Here is a 15158-nt window from a genome sequence, read left to right on the forward strand (position 1 = left end):
TGAAAGGATGAAATAATACATCTAGATCATGAGAGTGAAATGAGATTTTAGCAATAATTTGGGGATGACAATAGAGGTTTCAGAAACTTCAATTTGCATTGTTCTGCAATTTTAGGTTTGTTCCCCCAGGGCTTTGAAGGACATGCTAACTTTAGCATCTAAGCGGCTAACAATTAGCTAGTAGCGGTGGAGTTTTTTTTGTTGTTGTTCCTAATCATTTTTTCCCCGCAGTACTCAAATTGCTTCCACGCAAATAATTTAAGAATATTGTCAACCAGAATGATATGAAGACTGTCGATTCAGGGCAACTCAAGAACTACTTCCTTTCCCACTTCAAAATAAGAGTCTGAAAAATATGAGGGCATCAGACTCAAAGTGCCTTGTTAACAGGAAGAAAGGCTTCTGTAGCGATCTTAAAAACCGTGACACAGGTGAGCAGCCCATGCCTATTGCACAGTGACACATTAAACATCGCGATTCACAACGGATTTTAGAATTTGCCAAGGAAATACACAAAATACATACATAGCGACTGGACCGAGGACTTTGAGACTGGCACCAATTATGAGCAGCATAATGAAGCCATTATGGAAACGTAAACAGCCCAACATCATAAAATATGAAGCACAATCGGCATTTCGAGGAGTTACCCCATTAATTTTTTTAAGGCTGCAACAGCTACAAAGCAAGTAAAGTGGCTTTACATGAGAATTAATCAACATTCAGTAGGAGTTCCAACGCACAATGATAGCTGACAAGCTCCGCATAAAGAGACGGTATTCCAGTAGATTAAAATCGGGGGCAGATTTTTACCACCCTGTGTGCGCTGTTGTATTCGCTGTCCTGGTTACTAAAGTTTTGTGTTTGGAATGTATCTGGAAATATTGTACCCTGGTTAGAACCGTTCAAGAAATATGCATGTCAAAGACATTATCCATCATTCATGTCGAGTTTTTATTTTCTTTTAAGAGGAAGAAAAGTCATCCATATTCAAACCAACAGGGCTGCGGTGCCTTGCAAAAGTGAAGCTTTTAGCTTTTTCATATGATGTAATGTTATAACCACAATCTGTAATGTATTTTATTGGGAATGTTCTGTGATAGCTCAGGGGTCAGCAACCTTTACAACCCTCCCCCACCAAAATAAGAAAAAAAAAAAAAACATTGTTGCTCTTTCTCCTTCTCAAGTAAGTATGACATAAAATTCATTCAAATCATTTTTCCAGTAAGATACTATTGTCCTACATACATTTATTTACATTTTTTTTTGTATTTTAGACAAACTAAAAACATCCAATTTTTACAAAAAGAGCATGATTTCTGTTTTTAATCGACGTTCGATATTTTTGGAAATAAAAATATCGAAAAAAATATAACAAAAACACATTAAAAAAAAGACTTCTTGCACAATTGGCGTCGTTCTATTGCAGAAATTGTATGCAGATAGAGTATGAGAACAAACAACTGCGGAAATGATAATTGTGAAGTGGAAGGAGGAAAACGTATGGCTTTCAAAATGTCTTACCTAATAAAAATCTGAGAAGTGTGTGTATTTATTCACATATTTTCTGAATGTTGTTAAATCTCTGAATGAAGAGACCTCAGAGTTTCAACTGGGTGCACCACTGAAGAAACGGTATCATAAAGATAATGTTTGTGTTTAGAACATGACAAAATGTGGAAAAAGTTCAACAGGTGTGAAGACTTTCGCAAGGCACCGAATACTTTTAGCCACGGTTTCTCGTTCATGTGCTCAGTTTACCTCACTAGGTGTGAGTGTTAGTGTTTTTGTCTTCTGGGGAGCTGCTGACGGCACCCACCTCATCATTTAAATGCCCTTAGGTGAGAACTGAAGGACCTCAGTAGTGTTTTCTGGATTCTAGCTACAACTAAAAGGAAAAAAAGAAAACGCTAAAATCAACATAAATCTAATGTACAGACACCAGAAATAATAAAAACAAAACAGATTAGCCAAAAACCGTGAAAAAAAAGGGTAAAAAAACAGATCGACCGAGGAGGACCTCCGTTGCAAAATCGTGAGTGTAAACTTCTTAAGGAAACAGAAACCGTAGCTATGAAGACGCTAAGTTCCCTCCCCCCCACTCGGATGATGAGAGCATGCTTCGGAAAAGGCGCAAACACACGTTTCGTTTCTGTTCACTTTAAAGACCTATGGGAGTGTTAATTCAGCACAGACACATCACTGGCACATGGAGAGATGGTGTGGGAGGCGAAAGCAGACCTGAAATCAAATAGCATTTGCAGACTGAGGTGACCAGACGGGCGAGGTTTAGATATGGCCGTGATTGTCGACGGTCACGGAGGTGGCGCTCGAACTCTTGTGATGGTCTGAACATTCTGGCACAGGCTGAGTTGTAATAAAAAATATACATGCATATCTTAAACCTCACCGATGTGGCCGCTGACTGCAGAGTATTTGCAAAAGCTATTTGAAAATCAGGTCCGCCGAGAGAGGAAGGTAACATCTGTAGTGTGTTCTTCTTGAAAGATGGAGCATGGTTGTGCGATTGGAATCCCCCTCGCATCCCAAGCCTTCGGATGAGAAGACCTTACTTAGCGAAAGAATCCAAGTTTCTCTTTAAGCCAATCTTCCGTTAGGTCCTCTGTGTTCCTGATCTCAAACGCCTGTCAAATAAGAAAGGAAGAAAGAGAGAAGCAAAGAAAGAAGAAAAGAAAAAAGGAAAAATGACCAAAAGTTGGTTACTGAACCCTCCTGCACTGACATGTAAAACTGCTGCAGAGTAAAATAGAAAATTTGTTCCAAAAACAAAAACATCTTGCATTTCCCTACTTCTTCACATGGCCAAAGCTGGGACAAGGGTTTAGTGACATCTAGTGGTACAGGTGAAGACTGCAACTAACTAAATATGTAACAGAACCATTTTGTAGGCGAAAAGAAACTTCTTTAGACTATTGTTTTGGCTTCGTGGGCCAGGTTAGAAATTAAATCACAACATGGCTCCTCTATTAACCCTTTAACAACGTTTTTTTCCAGCATTTTACTGAGAAGTAGCTGGTATATTAAACTCAGCAGATGCTCAGTTCCACCAGGTGGTTGCTAGTTGCTGCTGGCTAGTCTGAAGGAGCTGAGGGGGGATAGTCAGGCTCTGTGAGGTGGAAGCTCGGAAACTGCAGCTCTGAGGAGGAGCTGCGTCTCGAAGGCGGAGCTAGGTCCACCCGGGCGTTTTGCACAGCTGAATGGTTGCTGCGGGAGATTAAATGATTTCTCAAGCACTCATGAAAGAATTAAGGCATCGCTCCAGGAGTGTATTTGACGAGGGAATAACATTACGACACGATGTAAAGTTCAAAAAAGTAAATTTTACGTGATGCTACTCCTGTAACACAGCTGAACGCTAATATTTCTAGCAACTTGTAGTGGATACAACCGGGCCACAAAGGACGTAGCCAAAGATTCACCAACCTTGGTCAGTTGAACCGTTTGCACCAGCTTGTTTTTGCTTCCTGCGTACATCATCTGTTGCTCCGGTTTACAACCTGCCAAGCAAAACAAATATACGTAAGGAAAGAAAAAGGTGTTTTCTCATGAGTTGAGTCTTTGGTGGCCGGTGTCCTGCAATCCTTCGGTCTGACGCACCACAGAGAAACGAATTACATCCTCAGCATGCATTCAGGTTCTACAAAGTCACATCAGTGGCCTTCATTTGGGCTTTGGTTGAAGCAGAACCACGTTTAAAAGTTCCAGGACACCGTCACCAAACAGACTGCTTTGTGGGCTTTTTTTGGGTTCCCTGCAGCAGAATCAGCCTTACCCACTGGACTGGAGAAGATGAAGCAGAGCGGGTAGGACACACGTCCATCATCGTGTTCATATTTATAACTGTAGACGATGAACGTTCCCTGGGCTAAGGACAGCAACTAATATGTGATTACATTTTATTATAAAGGTAGATACTCAGATGTTGTCAGTTCAAAGGATATCTGGGTTGTCTCTCTGGCAGTTCATCCTTTAGCTCATCAGGTGAAATATCCTAAAAGAAAAAAAAAACAGTTTCAAAAATGGGAATATTTTTAGCATAGTGACTTTAAAAGTCAAACCAAGACTAAATGAATCATTTAAAGGTGGGAGATTTAAAAAGACCAACTTACCTCATGCTCTTCTTCGAGAATAACGAGCTGCTTGTCTTTATCAATCTTCACTGAAAACACACACACACACACAAAAACAAAAACAAAAAGTCAATAACTAAATCCGCCAGCATTTCAGAGTGAGAAATACCAACAAGCTGAAGCAATCTCTTCCTCTGCTTGTGTTCTGTAATATCTGGAGTTGAGAGTCCCTGTCATGCAAACACGCGGCTAATCCCATCCAGCAGAAACGGCATTCTGAACCGGACAGGGTGGAGGATAAAGCTTTTCGTCTTTACGGTTCTCCACCTCGCTGCAATCAGACATGACTCAGTGTCACCATGGCCACGAGGGTTTTTAATACGTGTGGGTTTAAATTTTTTTTTGCACCCCCCCTACATCTGTGTTTTAAGCTAAGCACAATTAATAAGAGAAATCAGGAGTTAAGTCTGAAAGACCTTGGCAGTTTTTGCATTAGGTTAAAGTTCTTGCATGAGAGGAATGTTGGCCTTGTCATCCGGTTCATAAAAACACAGTCATGGGACTGTATTGTTTCAATAATCCAGCCTTTACAAGCTTTCTAAGACGGTTGCAAATCAAACCTCAGGCTTTGAAACGCACAAGAGATTCCAGACTGTCACCATGCGGGTAAAATAAAAAGGCTATGCCTGAAGAAGTAAGTTGACTCAAAAGCTTCTAGAATCAACTTTAGCAGAAATAAAGTCATTTTCTCGGTTTTAATCTGTCATTCATGTGATTTTGCCCCACTGTTTTTTACACTAGCTTTGCAGGAGGGCTGCAGCAAACGATTATTTTAGTCATTGATTGTTCAATCAAATACTCTTTGATCTGTACGCTTCAGTTAACAACTAATCGATTGCTAAATTAGTTGCTTCCGTAAAAGATTATGAACACAAACAAACTGATAATCAACATGCAACAGAAGAAAAAGGTGAGGGATGTACTAATGATGGCCGCATTGTTGGTTTCCTTCCGGAAGCGAAACTCCTTCAGCTTCTTCACCAGCTCTTCATCCACGTCGCACACGACCAGTGATTCACTCTGACCAGAAAAAGAGGAGGGAAAAATGTTAACAAATAAAAAAAAACAAAAACTGAATAAATAAATACAAAAGTAAAATCTAGGTGTAGTATAACCCAACTACACAACGACCTCATTATTCTTATTTATTTCTTAATATGTAAATCTAGTAAGCATGAATTTCGAGTGTCATTGCAAAGATGCTTTTGCTCATGAAAGAAGTAGAGAATGTAAACAAGAAAAAAAAAATCACATTAATTAAATGTTCAGTGTCAAGTTGTCTGCTTTTATTTTGAAAGCAGGGTTTCTTTGTCTATATTCCATTCCAAGGTGTTAAGGATCCCACTGTGAGTTTGCATAGGAACCAAATGTGTAATAATGATATTAGTAAAACTCAGAGCCCACAACAAGAGCAGCTACACCGATGCTAATGAGCAGCGTACATTATGAACACACATAATGGTTACATCATGATTTAACGTAGCTTGTGTGAGATACGTTCAACACTCTCCTCTTCATATAAACACACTCACTGCTCGGGCAACAGGAAGTGTGTCCTCACATCCACCCATTGTCCCTCTGACTTCTGCCCTCAGGGCAAACAGTCGAGTTTTCTGCAAAGCGTCACATAAACAGACGCTGCACACTCTCATCCGAGTTAAGCGTCAACGCATCTTTCACCTGATTCATCGACATTTTAGGGTTATTGTTTTTTTTTGTTTGCAAACACTGAAAAAAAGACAAAGAAGCTAATATAGGATGGCATTACGAATTGTGTTTTTGTAGCGTTCATCAAACAAACACTATGACACAAGAAAATAAGTCAACACACGCATGTTGTATTAGTAGCACTGCTACTTCTGTTTCAGTCAGTAAATTATTTTTTGCTATAGTTGGATTGACTTTTCTTTCTGGTTTAAATGAAACCTCACGTCACGCGCGTTTGTTTATGTAAATACAGAGCAGCCCTATTTTTTTTATGTTTACTCAATGATATCATCTCTCATTGGGCCCACACCTGCCTACAACAACAAGCGTGTCCTCACATTCAACCTCTGTCCTCAAGGAAAATGTTTTTCCAGGCATAAAATAAACAAACGGCTCATTTGAATCGACGGTTTGGACTTCCACCTGCTTCCGACTCGCATCACAACATTAAGAACACTAAAAGAGTAACCGAGTATCTCATTCAGTATGGAGAAATGCACCATTTTAAGATTTTTTTTGTGCATATATTTTCACGTTAGAGCCTCAGACTTGATCAAGACAGTAAGTGTTTTCAGGGCGAAGCTGTGTATTTTTTTTTTTTTCCCTCACTAAAAGCTATCCGAAAATATTTCTCTCTCTTATTAAGGGAACACAGTTTTAACATGTTTGGCTAGTTAAGTGGCTGACTACAAGCTCTACATGAGCAGATAACCTAGCTAATTAACCAGCTAGCGTTGGCTTCTAATTAAAAAAGACAGAGCAGCAAAATATACAACATTCTGCACATAGGTGGTTTTAAAAATGCAAATAATTTCTGAGATTTTTTTTTATTTTTGTTTAAATATGTTTTAAATAAATCAGTGTTACGTCATTCTCTCCCTAACAGAAGGATTAATTCTTTCGAAAAACCATAAGCCTTCTCAAAACTAGTATTTTCATCGTAACAGATTTAATCAGACAGCAAAATCTATTGGTAATGAAACCATTAATTCACTACGGATTTTTATTTTTAATTTTTGCAAACAGCAACAATCCTGACAACAGTCCGTACAACTCAGAGGATTTCATCCTCAGAGGAAAACGATCCACCAGTCTGAACAGGATATTATTGGTCTCCGTCACGTCCACACGCAAGGCCTTACATAACTACATCACAAAAATATTTGAAAAGGAAAATCTTTAAGAGTCTCTCTGCAGACACACTCGCAAATCTTTGATTGCACCTTCCTGAACAGATGGCTGGTGGGAGTCGGGATTTCACTGAGCTCTTGGACAGATCCTTGCAGATTAAGATGTGATTGCTGTGGGTTGGATAAGGGAACAGACGTGACAACTGAAGGAGACCGGGGCTTTTTTTTTTTTATGCTTTTAGCCCACATTCCTCCAGGCTCTCCAAATCGCTGTGGTCGGTGAGGTTTGCTAATTCAGCCAGGAGACGACAGGGAATTAATCCCTGCTGTTTGACCATTGACGCCTCTCGTGTCGGGCGAGCGAAAGAGGAATATTGACAGAGCATCGAGCTGTCACAACACGCAGCGGAAAACCCGGAGGGAAGCACTGCTCAGCGCGATAAGCAGGGCAGCTAGCGTTAAGGCAGCTCCCCAGCAGCCAGACGTGTTAAAACTCGGCACAGCTGCCTGCTGCAGCAAAGTACCCGCACACTGAGGCAGGAAACACGACGAGTTCAACTTCAAAATAAAAGCAATTTGACAGCTATTTAGAAAATACGATTCCTAACAAACTCGCGTATTATTCATGTCTGTAGTACTGAGCTATTTTATCGAAGTTGTGGCAGCAATTTCTCCCGTGGTCAGGCTTTAAATTAAGATTTTGCAGAAAACCAAGGACTGTAAAAAATAGGAAATAGAGGAATGGGGTGGAAAGTCGAAAGAATGGACGGGAAAAAAAGTACTGAAGTCATATTCCATACTTTTGCAGAACTGTCTGTGGAAATCACGAACTCAAAAGACGAGTTAATCAATTATTTAACAAATTGGTCAACATTTAGGTTATTTTAGTAAAAATAAACTAGTGGAAGACCTGAAATATGCCATTTTAAAGAAATTATTTGTTGAGAATATGATTTGAACTCAATCATAATTAAAATATAAGAACTATGAGTCTTTAGTAAATATAAACCGTAACCTCAACGTTACGGACTGTTTCAGACTTCTTAATAATTCTACCTTATTTTATTATTTTAATTCCACCGGAAGTAGATTGTATCTGTGTCGGTCAATTGACGCATTTACAAAACACGGAGGGTGTAACAGATGCTAGGCTAGCAGGCTAACGCTCAACAATCTCCAATATCACTTTTCATGAAAACCCCTAAAAACCTCCTGCCTGTTTCCAATGCGGCAATAAGCCGCAAAAGCCAAACCGGAAGCAGCTCGTTCGTACGGAACCATAACAACTTACCATAATTGTAGAGTTAAAAATCTCCCTGAAGCCGCAGCTGCTGTTCTGAATGGCAGAAACGCTGTCAGTGTTTTTTCTCTTTACTTCCCATCATCCTGTGACTGGTTTGACCAATCCCTCACAGGCTCCCCCTTCCTTCACAACATGCTCCGCAAGAGCAAATATCACAAAGTCTAGTAACAATCAAATACGTATAGTTCATTTCATTGGCCATTTTAGAACTTCTTTCAGTAGTTGCTACAGCTCATTATTATTTCTTATATGCTAAGCAATTTGAACATATGCTGCATTGTCTTTAAAAATAATGTTGTTTTTAAAAAAATCAAATTTAATCTTTATTGTACTTTTTTCAAATATATAAAAAAATCAACATGTTGATTATTTTAAGTTTTTCTTGCATGAAACGTGAATAACTAGAATACTTTTTTTTAATCCCTTCTTTGGTGAAGCACACAAGGTCTAAGTCCAATTAAAACAAAAATAATTTAAAATCATGATCACATTTTTACTGTTGCCCCATGCTTGCTGGGGATGGGAGACAGCATGTAACTGGATGGAACTGGACTCAATAGATTCAATATGAACATGACTGAAATAAACTGATTAATTGGAACATTTGAAGGGTTGATGTTTCTTTTTATTTTTTATGTATTTATTTTTGCAGTGATTATTATTATTCGTTGTTGTATTTGTAGGCGTAGTGGTATTATAATTAGACATGTAAAATTTAAAGGGAGAGTTAGAATTTGGGTATAATTGGACATTTTACCTTTGAAAAACAAATTGCTTGTATTTATCATTTTTCTAGAAATACACATTTATTATTTTAATTACTGAGTTAAGACGTAAGCGGAAATATAATACATCGTTTATTTATTTTTGTGTCAAGTAAAATTAGAGTGTGACATTTACTAATACTGAAACTGTTTTTTGTTTATTTATCATGTGTTTATTTTTTTTCTATATTTAGAAAAAAATGAATACATTAGAGGAAATAACACTTAGGTTAAATAATAAATTCCCCCATTTTCGATTTCCACAGGAGATGTAAATAAAAAGCGGATGTGTGTGTTTTTGCACCGGAACTCGCCCGTGCGCGAGCTTCCTTTCCAGGAGTTGTAGTTTTTCTTAGCACAACCAACGTTAGCTTCCAGTTTTGAGCCTCGTCAGGCCAAAGCAGTTGGCTAACTGTTTTTTTCGGAGCTGTAGAAACCATCGCACTTTCCTGTTGTCGTTCAAGCAGAGCCTAGCTTCCGACCAGGTATCGTAAAACATCAACTTTCACTGTTTATTTATTCTCTCACCACGAATGTAGACCTAACAAACCTAAACTAACAGCTAGCTGGGGTTAGCTAGATTGCTAGCCAACTCTGTACCATCAGTAGTTTCCACATTTCAAAACAAATGCCTCCCCTAGATAATGAAGCAAAGCACCGTCTTTGTTATTGCTGTGGTATATTAATTTTTTTCAGTAATGTTGAGTTATTTTCAGTGTGTCGTAATGGACTTTTTGAATCATCATTCCAGGGTGGAAACATTTACTCAGAGACTCTTGGAACTGCCCAGAGACATTTTACAGCTTGATAAAATATATTGGAAGTACTCAATAAAACTGATCAAAGTTGTTTCCTGTTCTGTTTTAGATCATGGCAGATTTCTCGGTGAGTTTAATGTATCGATTCCCTGTAGCTTGCAGTGGAAATTACCTGTATGTTTGTTTTTTGTTGTTGTTGTGAGTGCAGACGGTTGTTTATACTTTCTCTTTTTATTCTGTAGCTGTCAGATGCTTTAGGAGATGACACGCCGAGCCAGGCTAAGAAAATAGGCCACACTAACCCTACGGCCCCTGCCAGCAATCACCCTGCCGCTCCGAACCCGGGATGGCCCGGTTCTGCCCCAGGAGCTCCCACCCAGCCCTCTGCTCCAGCTGACTTCAGCGGTGGATTATCTGGCCCAGGAGCCCCGGGGCCATTCCAGTACCCCTCTGGCCCTGGAGCACCAGGGCAGTACCCGGGACCTCCCTCAGCACCCGGTGGCTTCCCTGCTGGTCCTGGAGTACCTGGACAGTATCCTGCACCGGGAGCTCCGGGTCAGTTTCCCTCCAGCCCTGGAGCGCCTGGACAGTTCCCCGGGCAGTATCCATCTGAAGGAACTCCTGGACAGCTGCCCGGGGGCCCCGCTCCTTACCCATCGGGGCCGTTTCCTTCTGGCCCCGGCGCTCCGGCCGGCCCTTACCCGAACGTGCCTTTCCCTGGTGGCCAGCCAGCAGGAGGCAACGGGATGTACGGACCCGGGGGTCAAGGTGGATTTCCCCCTCCAGCCGGTCCAGGATCTTTCCCAGCGTTCCCCGGAGGCGGATTCCCCCCGATACCACCCGGGTCGTGGGGATCACCCGGAGGAGGTTTCCCGACCCCGCCTGCTCAGTTTGGCCCCGGGCCCATGGGTCCGTACGGTGGTCCTGCTGGTCCAGGAGGCACATTGGTGAGTGTGAGCTCTTTCTGGAGTAAATGTGTCGCTTCTCTTGCTCGCTACTCTTCTCTTCTGTAAATCTAATCTGGGCGTTTTGGTGAAAACAACTCAAGCTTCCTCGGACTAAAAGTTAACTTCTCTCCGTCTGCTGGTGACCTTTGACTGGGAGGTGCGTCTGATTCCAGGTTTCTGCTCGGGGTGCGCCGCAAATGCAAAGTTAACGGCAACGCCCTGTTCAGCAGGAGTGAACGGAAATGTATTTCTGTCTTTCAGCCCAGATATAACCCGCCGTATTATTGAAAGCAATGAGCTCAGCTTTTCAGCCGGACCAGGACGTCCCACCCGATTGGCGCCAAAGATCGAACGCATCCGCATCGACGAGTCGTGTTGGAACGCAGCGTTAAATGCATCAGATTTAATTGTTTTGGTTTTTGTTTTGTTTCAAAGTGCAATATGATTTTCTTTGATTTACAAATAATGTTTACCAGGTCTATGCTGCTTTAATCTACTTGTATAATCTAGTCAGATGCTGCTCTGACTTGTCCCTCACATGAATGAGTTTCAATAAAAACCCTTTCACTGTTGCTCAGACTTCAGTTTGTGCAGGTGTTTGACCTTCGTTGAAATACGCGGAGATTATGACTCACTCAGGTGTTGCATTGGGAATATAGGCAGAGTCAGAATTTAAGTTCATATTTTTTTAATCTTGTCAATAATTTAAAAGTACCTGGATTACACCTACGGGATATTAACAAGCGGGTAAACAATTTCTCTTTGTATCACATCATTCAAGAGCAAAAAAACAAACGCAAAAAGCATTCTGAAAACTGTGGAGCAGAGGCAACGCTGTCGGTATTGACACTGTAAATATTTCTTTTCAGATTGTGCCGTACGATCTCCCACTCCACGCTGGGATTATGCCGCGCCTTTTAGTCACGGTGATCGGAGAGCCAGTTCCCGGGGCAGACAGGTACGGATTTCCCCGGGAAGAAAAAAACAATCCTCGCAGTCTGTGTTTGAAGTCGCGATGCGCTTCAGAAAGTAATGTGAATGTGAAGTGGATCTGTGCTGTTTAACTCTGTTATCATGGACAGTTGTGTCAGAGATTAGTGAAAGTGTTTCCACTTTGTCTCGTTACAGCCACAAGCGTCAGTGTATTTTATTGGGATTTCGTGATGATCTGATATGACTTTGATGAAAAATATAACAATCGAAGTTTATATTTGTGTAATTTATAAACTCTTCAGGTTCCAGGTTGACTTCCTTAAAGGTCCGGATGTCGTCTTTCACTTCAACCCTCGCTTCAACGAGCAGACCATCGTCCGAAACTCCAGCCTAGGAGGTTACTGGGGCCCGGAGGAGCGAGAGGGGCCCTTCCCCTTCGTCCAGGGGCGCCGTTTTGAGGTAAGTTCTTTATTAAATCCCTTAACAATTTAATGAATGTAAATAAATAAATATTAATACAATAAATATATCTTTTTTTATGTCTTACTATAATCTGGTAAAAGTCTCGATTTACTGTGCAGAAATACGAGGCAGTAATTACAAAACTACACTACAGGCATTAATAATGTTACAAAAAAGGAGCAATAAGAAAAATCCATAAGTTGGGATATTAAAAAAAGAAACACCAACAGATATTTGTAAAATTTTAAATCGTTAAAGTTCATCGACGTAGTAAAACTACAGATGGCTCTGATTTTTTTTTTTTTTTTTGCATAGCCAAAAATAAACAAACATCAGAAAACATTAGAAAAATGTTTAAGATGAAGAAGCAAATATACAAGAATCACAGTTTAAAATGAATTTTTAATAGAGATAAACATATGAGTAAGAGAAAGTAATAATGTGTGCATTGATGAGAACAACTTGGGGTAAGGGTTTGAAAAGACAAACCAGTATAAAAAGAGATAATGCATAGCTATATATTAGTAATTGCTGACAGCTACTCTGACTTTTAATTGATTGATGATTTCCTTTTTTCTTTTTCTTTTTTTTTAAAATAACAGTAGTATTGTAAGTTTTCAAGTGTTTAGGGGGTAGGAGTTAATAAGTTTTTACTTCTTCCTACCCATTTTGAGCATGATATGTTAACTGAAACAGATATCTGTATTTTTTTTTTCTTTTCTTCTTTTCTATTCACTTTTCTTATTGTGTACTATATTACTTTTTATATTGTATCATGTTCGAAATAAATTTCAAATTCATAGCTACTAGAAAGTCCTTTTGTGCGTCGATGAGCGGAGTTGAACTGTGGAATCATTTGGAAATTGACAATGTCCAAACATAAAACTTTTCAAACTATCATACAAACATATGATTATGGCTAGGAGATTTTAAGAAATAATGATTGTTTTTCAAATTAAATAGATACAATATTGGTAGATGGACTGAACTTACATAACGCTTGACATATTTTAGGCTTCCACCCAATCCCTTGAATATGCAAAACAAAAGTTTTGACATTATGGCTTCATCCTGCATTTTATTTTGTTTGCTTGTTCAAAGAATGAACAAGCTGGACATATAATTTTTATTTTGTTGTTGTTGTGTCAAGCAAACATTGCACATTTTTGAAGCACCAATCTCGCATTTCACAAACTCCAAACGTAGTTTCTAATCCATCTGATACAGAAACTAAGGTTTTCCCAGTTTTTTATATATTTTTTTGATTGTTTTTGATTGTTTTGTTGTTGTTGTTTTTATTGCGCACGCCAATGTTCTGTGCACGTTCATGTTCAAAACGCCCGGCTTCCAAACTGTTTTCGTCGCAGCAGAGTAAATAAAAGAATTGACCCAAGCAAATCTCGGTGTTTGTCGCCCCCATCTCGCAGCTGAAGATCCTGGTGGAGGAGGACATGTTCAAGGTGGCCGTGGACGGGACCCACCTGCTGGAGTACGAGCACAGAGTGGGCGGCCTGGAGGAGGTGACCGTGCTGCGGGTCACCGGCGACGTCGTCCTCTACAGCGCGGCGCCCAGCATGATCTGAGCAGCCCCGGCCGCTCGCTTGCTCGCTCTCGAAACGATTAGCCTCCGCGTTTCTGACGACTGCCCGCCCCGAAGCCCCTCCCCCTCAAACACACGGAGGCAGCTGACGAAGTTGCAAGTGCGGCCAGCAAAGTGCAATTGTCCCTCACGTGGCACATTTTATCGCAACGCAGATCGAATTAGGTTCGCACTTGATAATCCTGTTTTTTTTGTGTGTGTTTTTTTTTTCCTACTGAATGAGATCTCAATACAAAATTATGTTTTCACTTTCCTCTTAGAAAAATGTATGAACTGCTTTGCATTTTTTGTTTCCCTGTTTTTTTTTTTTCCCATTTCTAATTAAGGAAAAGATTGAGTGACATAAACGTGTAACAAATTAAATAAGGAATAATTTATTATGTGAAAAAAAAAGAAGATTGTAAGCTAAGCAGGGTGGAAGACATGTTCCAGGCGTTTCATATTATTTCTGCTGTGTTTTGTTTACATGTTTATTATTTCGTCACAACATAACTTGACGAGCCTTCATAGTGCATCAAAGTGCGATGCTGAAAATTTCACTTTTATTTCAATGCTGAACCACAACCCTCTGGAGTCACACACACACACACACACACACATATATATATATATAGTAGGCTAATCATGAAGTTTCTTCAAATGTAAGTATTTATATTCAGTGTTTGTTCCTCTTCTCTTCAGCTGTTTTCCTCCCGAGCCGTTAACGTTTCCCCAAGTTTGAACAAAACAGCGAAAAAATGGCAACTAATTATTAAATGAAAATGTGTGTGGGAGAGATTCTGACTTGGTGCCAAAGAGCAGTGGTACATATTTTGAATTTCTAAATAAAAGGACTATGTAAAACTTTCAACTTGTGAGCTATCAGTTCTTATTTTTTTTTATTTATTTATTTATTTTTAGTGATTAGATTGTTGGACATATCTGACTTATTCAGATTATTTTTTTATGAAACTAGTCTGTTTTTTGTTTTTTTTTACTTTACAATATACATATTAGTAAAATTTTAATTCAGTCATACATGAATAATGAATAATAAAAAATAACTTTCACTGGATTAGCATCTCATTTCTTCTAGCTGCCATATTTGACTTTTTTTTCCTTTTGTGTTGGTCACTAGAAACTTCACAAAAAGATACAATTTTTCTTCCACTTGTGTTTTTTTCATATGTTTGAGCTTATTAGCCCTAATATTTTTGTTCAAATGTTTGGATAGTTTGTATATACAATGTTAAGACTCTTAAAAATAAGACTCTTTGATACATTTTTTTGGAGTCCAAGGCAAAAAAAAACCCAACTTGAAATGAGTTCATCAAATAACAGCTTTTATTTGATCATATTTATTCAATGAGTTTTTAACAAAAACTATATTAGGAGAACATCGTTTTTAATAAAATTAGTGAGGA

At 39.4% G+C, this 15158-nt stretch overlaps 2 protein-coding genes and 1 long non-coding RNA gene across 3 annotated transcripts; 2 read left to right on the forward strand and 1 right to left on the reverse strand.

The window, feature by feature from the left end:
* Positions 1-2441: 2441 nt before the first annotated feature.
* Positions 2442-8386, reverse strand: gmfb (glia maturation factor, beta). The gene is made up of 7 exons (XM_007561865.2): positions 8280-8386; positions 5075-5171; positions 4131-4180; positions 3963-4012; positions 3794-3876; positions 3445-3518; positions 2442-2645 (listed from the first exon to the last, which is right to left on the reverse strand). The coding sequence occupies exons 1-7, from the start codon at positions 8280-8282 to the stop codon at positions 2574-2576; spliced, it is 429 nt and encodes a 142-aa protein (XP_007561927.1). The 5' UTR covers positions 8283-8386; the 3' UTR covers positions 2442-2573.
* Positions 8387-9373: 987 nt separating this feature from the next.
* Positions 9374-14605, forward strand: lgals3a (lectin, galactoside binding soluble 3a). The gene is made up of 6 exons (XM_007561866.2): positions 9374-9540; positions 9923-9940; positions 10056-10760; positions 11630-11718; positions 11996-12152; positions 13583-14605. Exons 2-6 carry the CDS (start codon positions 9926-9928, stop codon positions 13736-13738), a joined length of 1122 nt encoding a protein of 373 aa, XP_007561928.1. The 5' UTR covers positions 9374-9540; positions 9923-9925; the 3' UTR covers positions 13739-14605.
* Positions 10767-11551, forward strand: LOC107837288 (uncharacterized). Its single transcript, XR_001663303.1, has 2 exons — positions 10767-10917; positions 11022-11551. It is a non-coding gene; the product is annotated as an uncharacterized LOC107837288 (long non-coding RNA).
* Positions 14606-15158: the final 553 nt, after the last annotated feature.

The sequence above is a fragment of the Poecilia formosa genome, unplaced genomic scaffold (assembly GCF_000485575.1).
Source record: "Poecilia formosa unplaced genomic scaffold, Poecilia_formosa-5.1.2 Scaffold131, whole genome shotgun sequence".
NCBI lineage: Eukaryota > Metazoa > Chordata > Actinopteri > Cyprinodontiformes > Poeciliidae > Poecilia > Poecilia formosa.

Excerpts from the sequence above, each read along its gene's own strand:
- lgals3a (XM_007561866.2), top strand. Across the intron at positions 11,719-11,995 it reads CCAGTTCCCGGGGCAGACAG|GTTCCAGGTTGACTTCCTTA; the intron begins GTACGGATTTCC and ends TAAACTCTTCAG. Across the intron at positions 12,153-13,582 it reads TCCAGGGGCGCCGTTTTGAG|CTGAAGATCCTGGTGGAGGA; the intron begins GTAAGTTCTTTA and ends CCCATCTCGCAG.
- gmfb (XM_007561865.2), bottom strand. Across the intron at positions 4,013-4,130 it reads TTCTCGAAGAAGAGCATGAG|GATATTTCACCTGATGAGCT; the intron begins GTAAGTTGGTCT and ends TTTTTCTTTTAG. Across the intron at positions 2,646-3,444 it reads AAACGGTTCAACTGACCAAG|GCGTTTGAGATCAGGAACAC; the intron begins GTTGGTGAATCT and ends CTTATTTGACAG.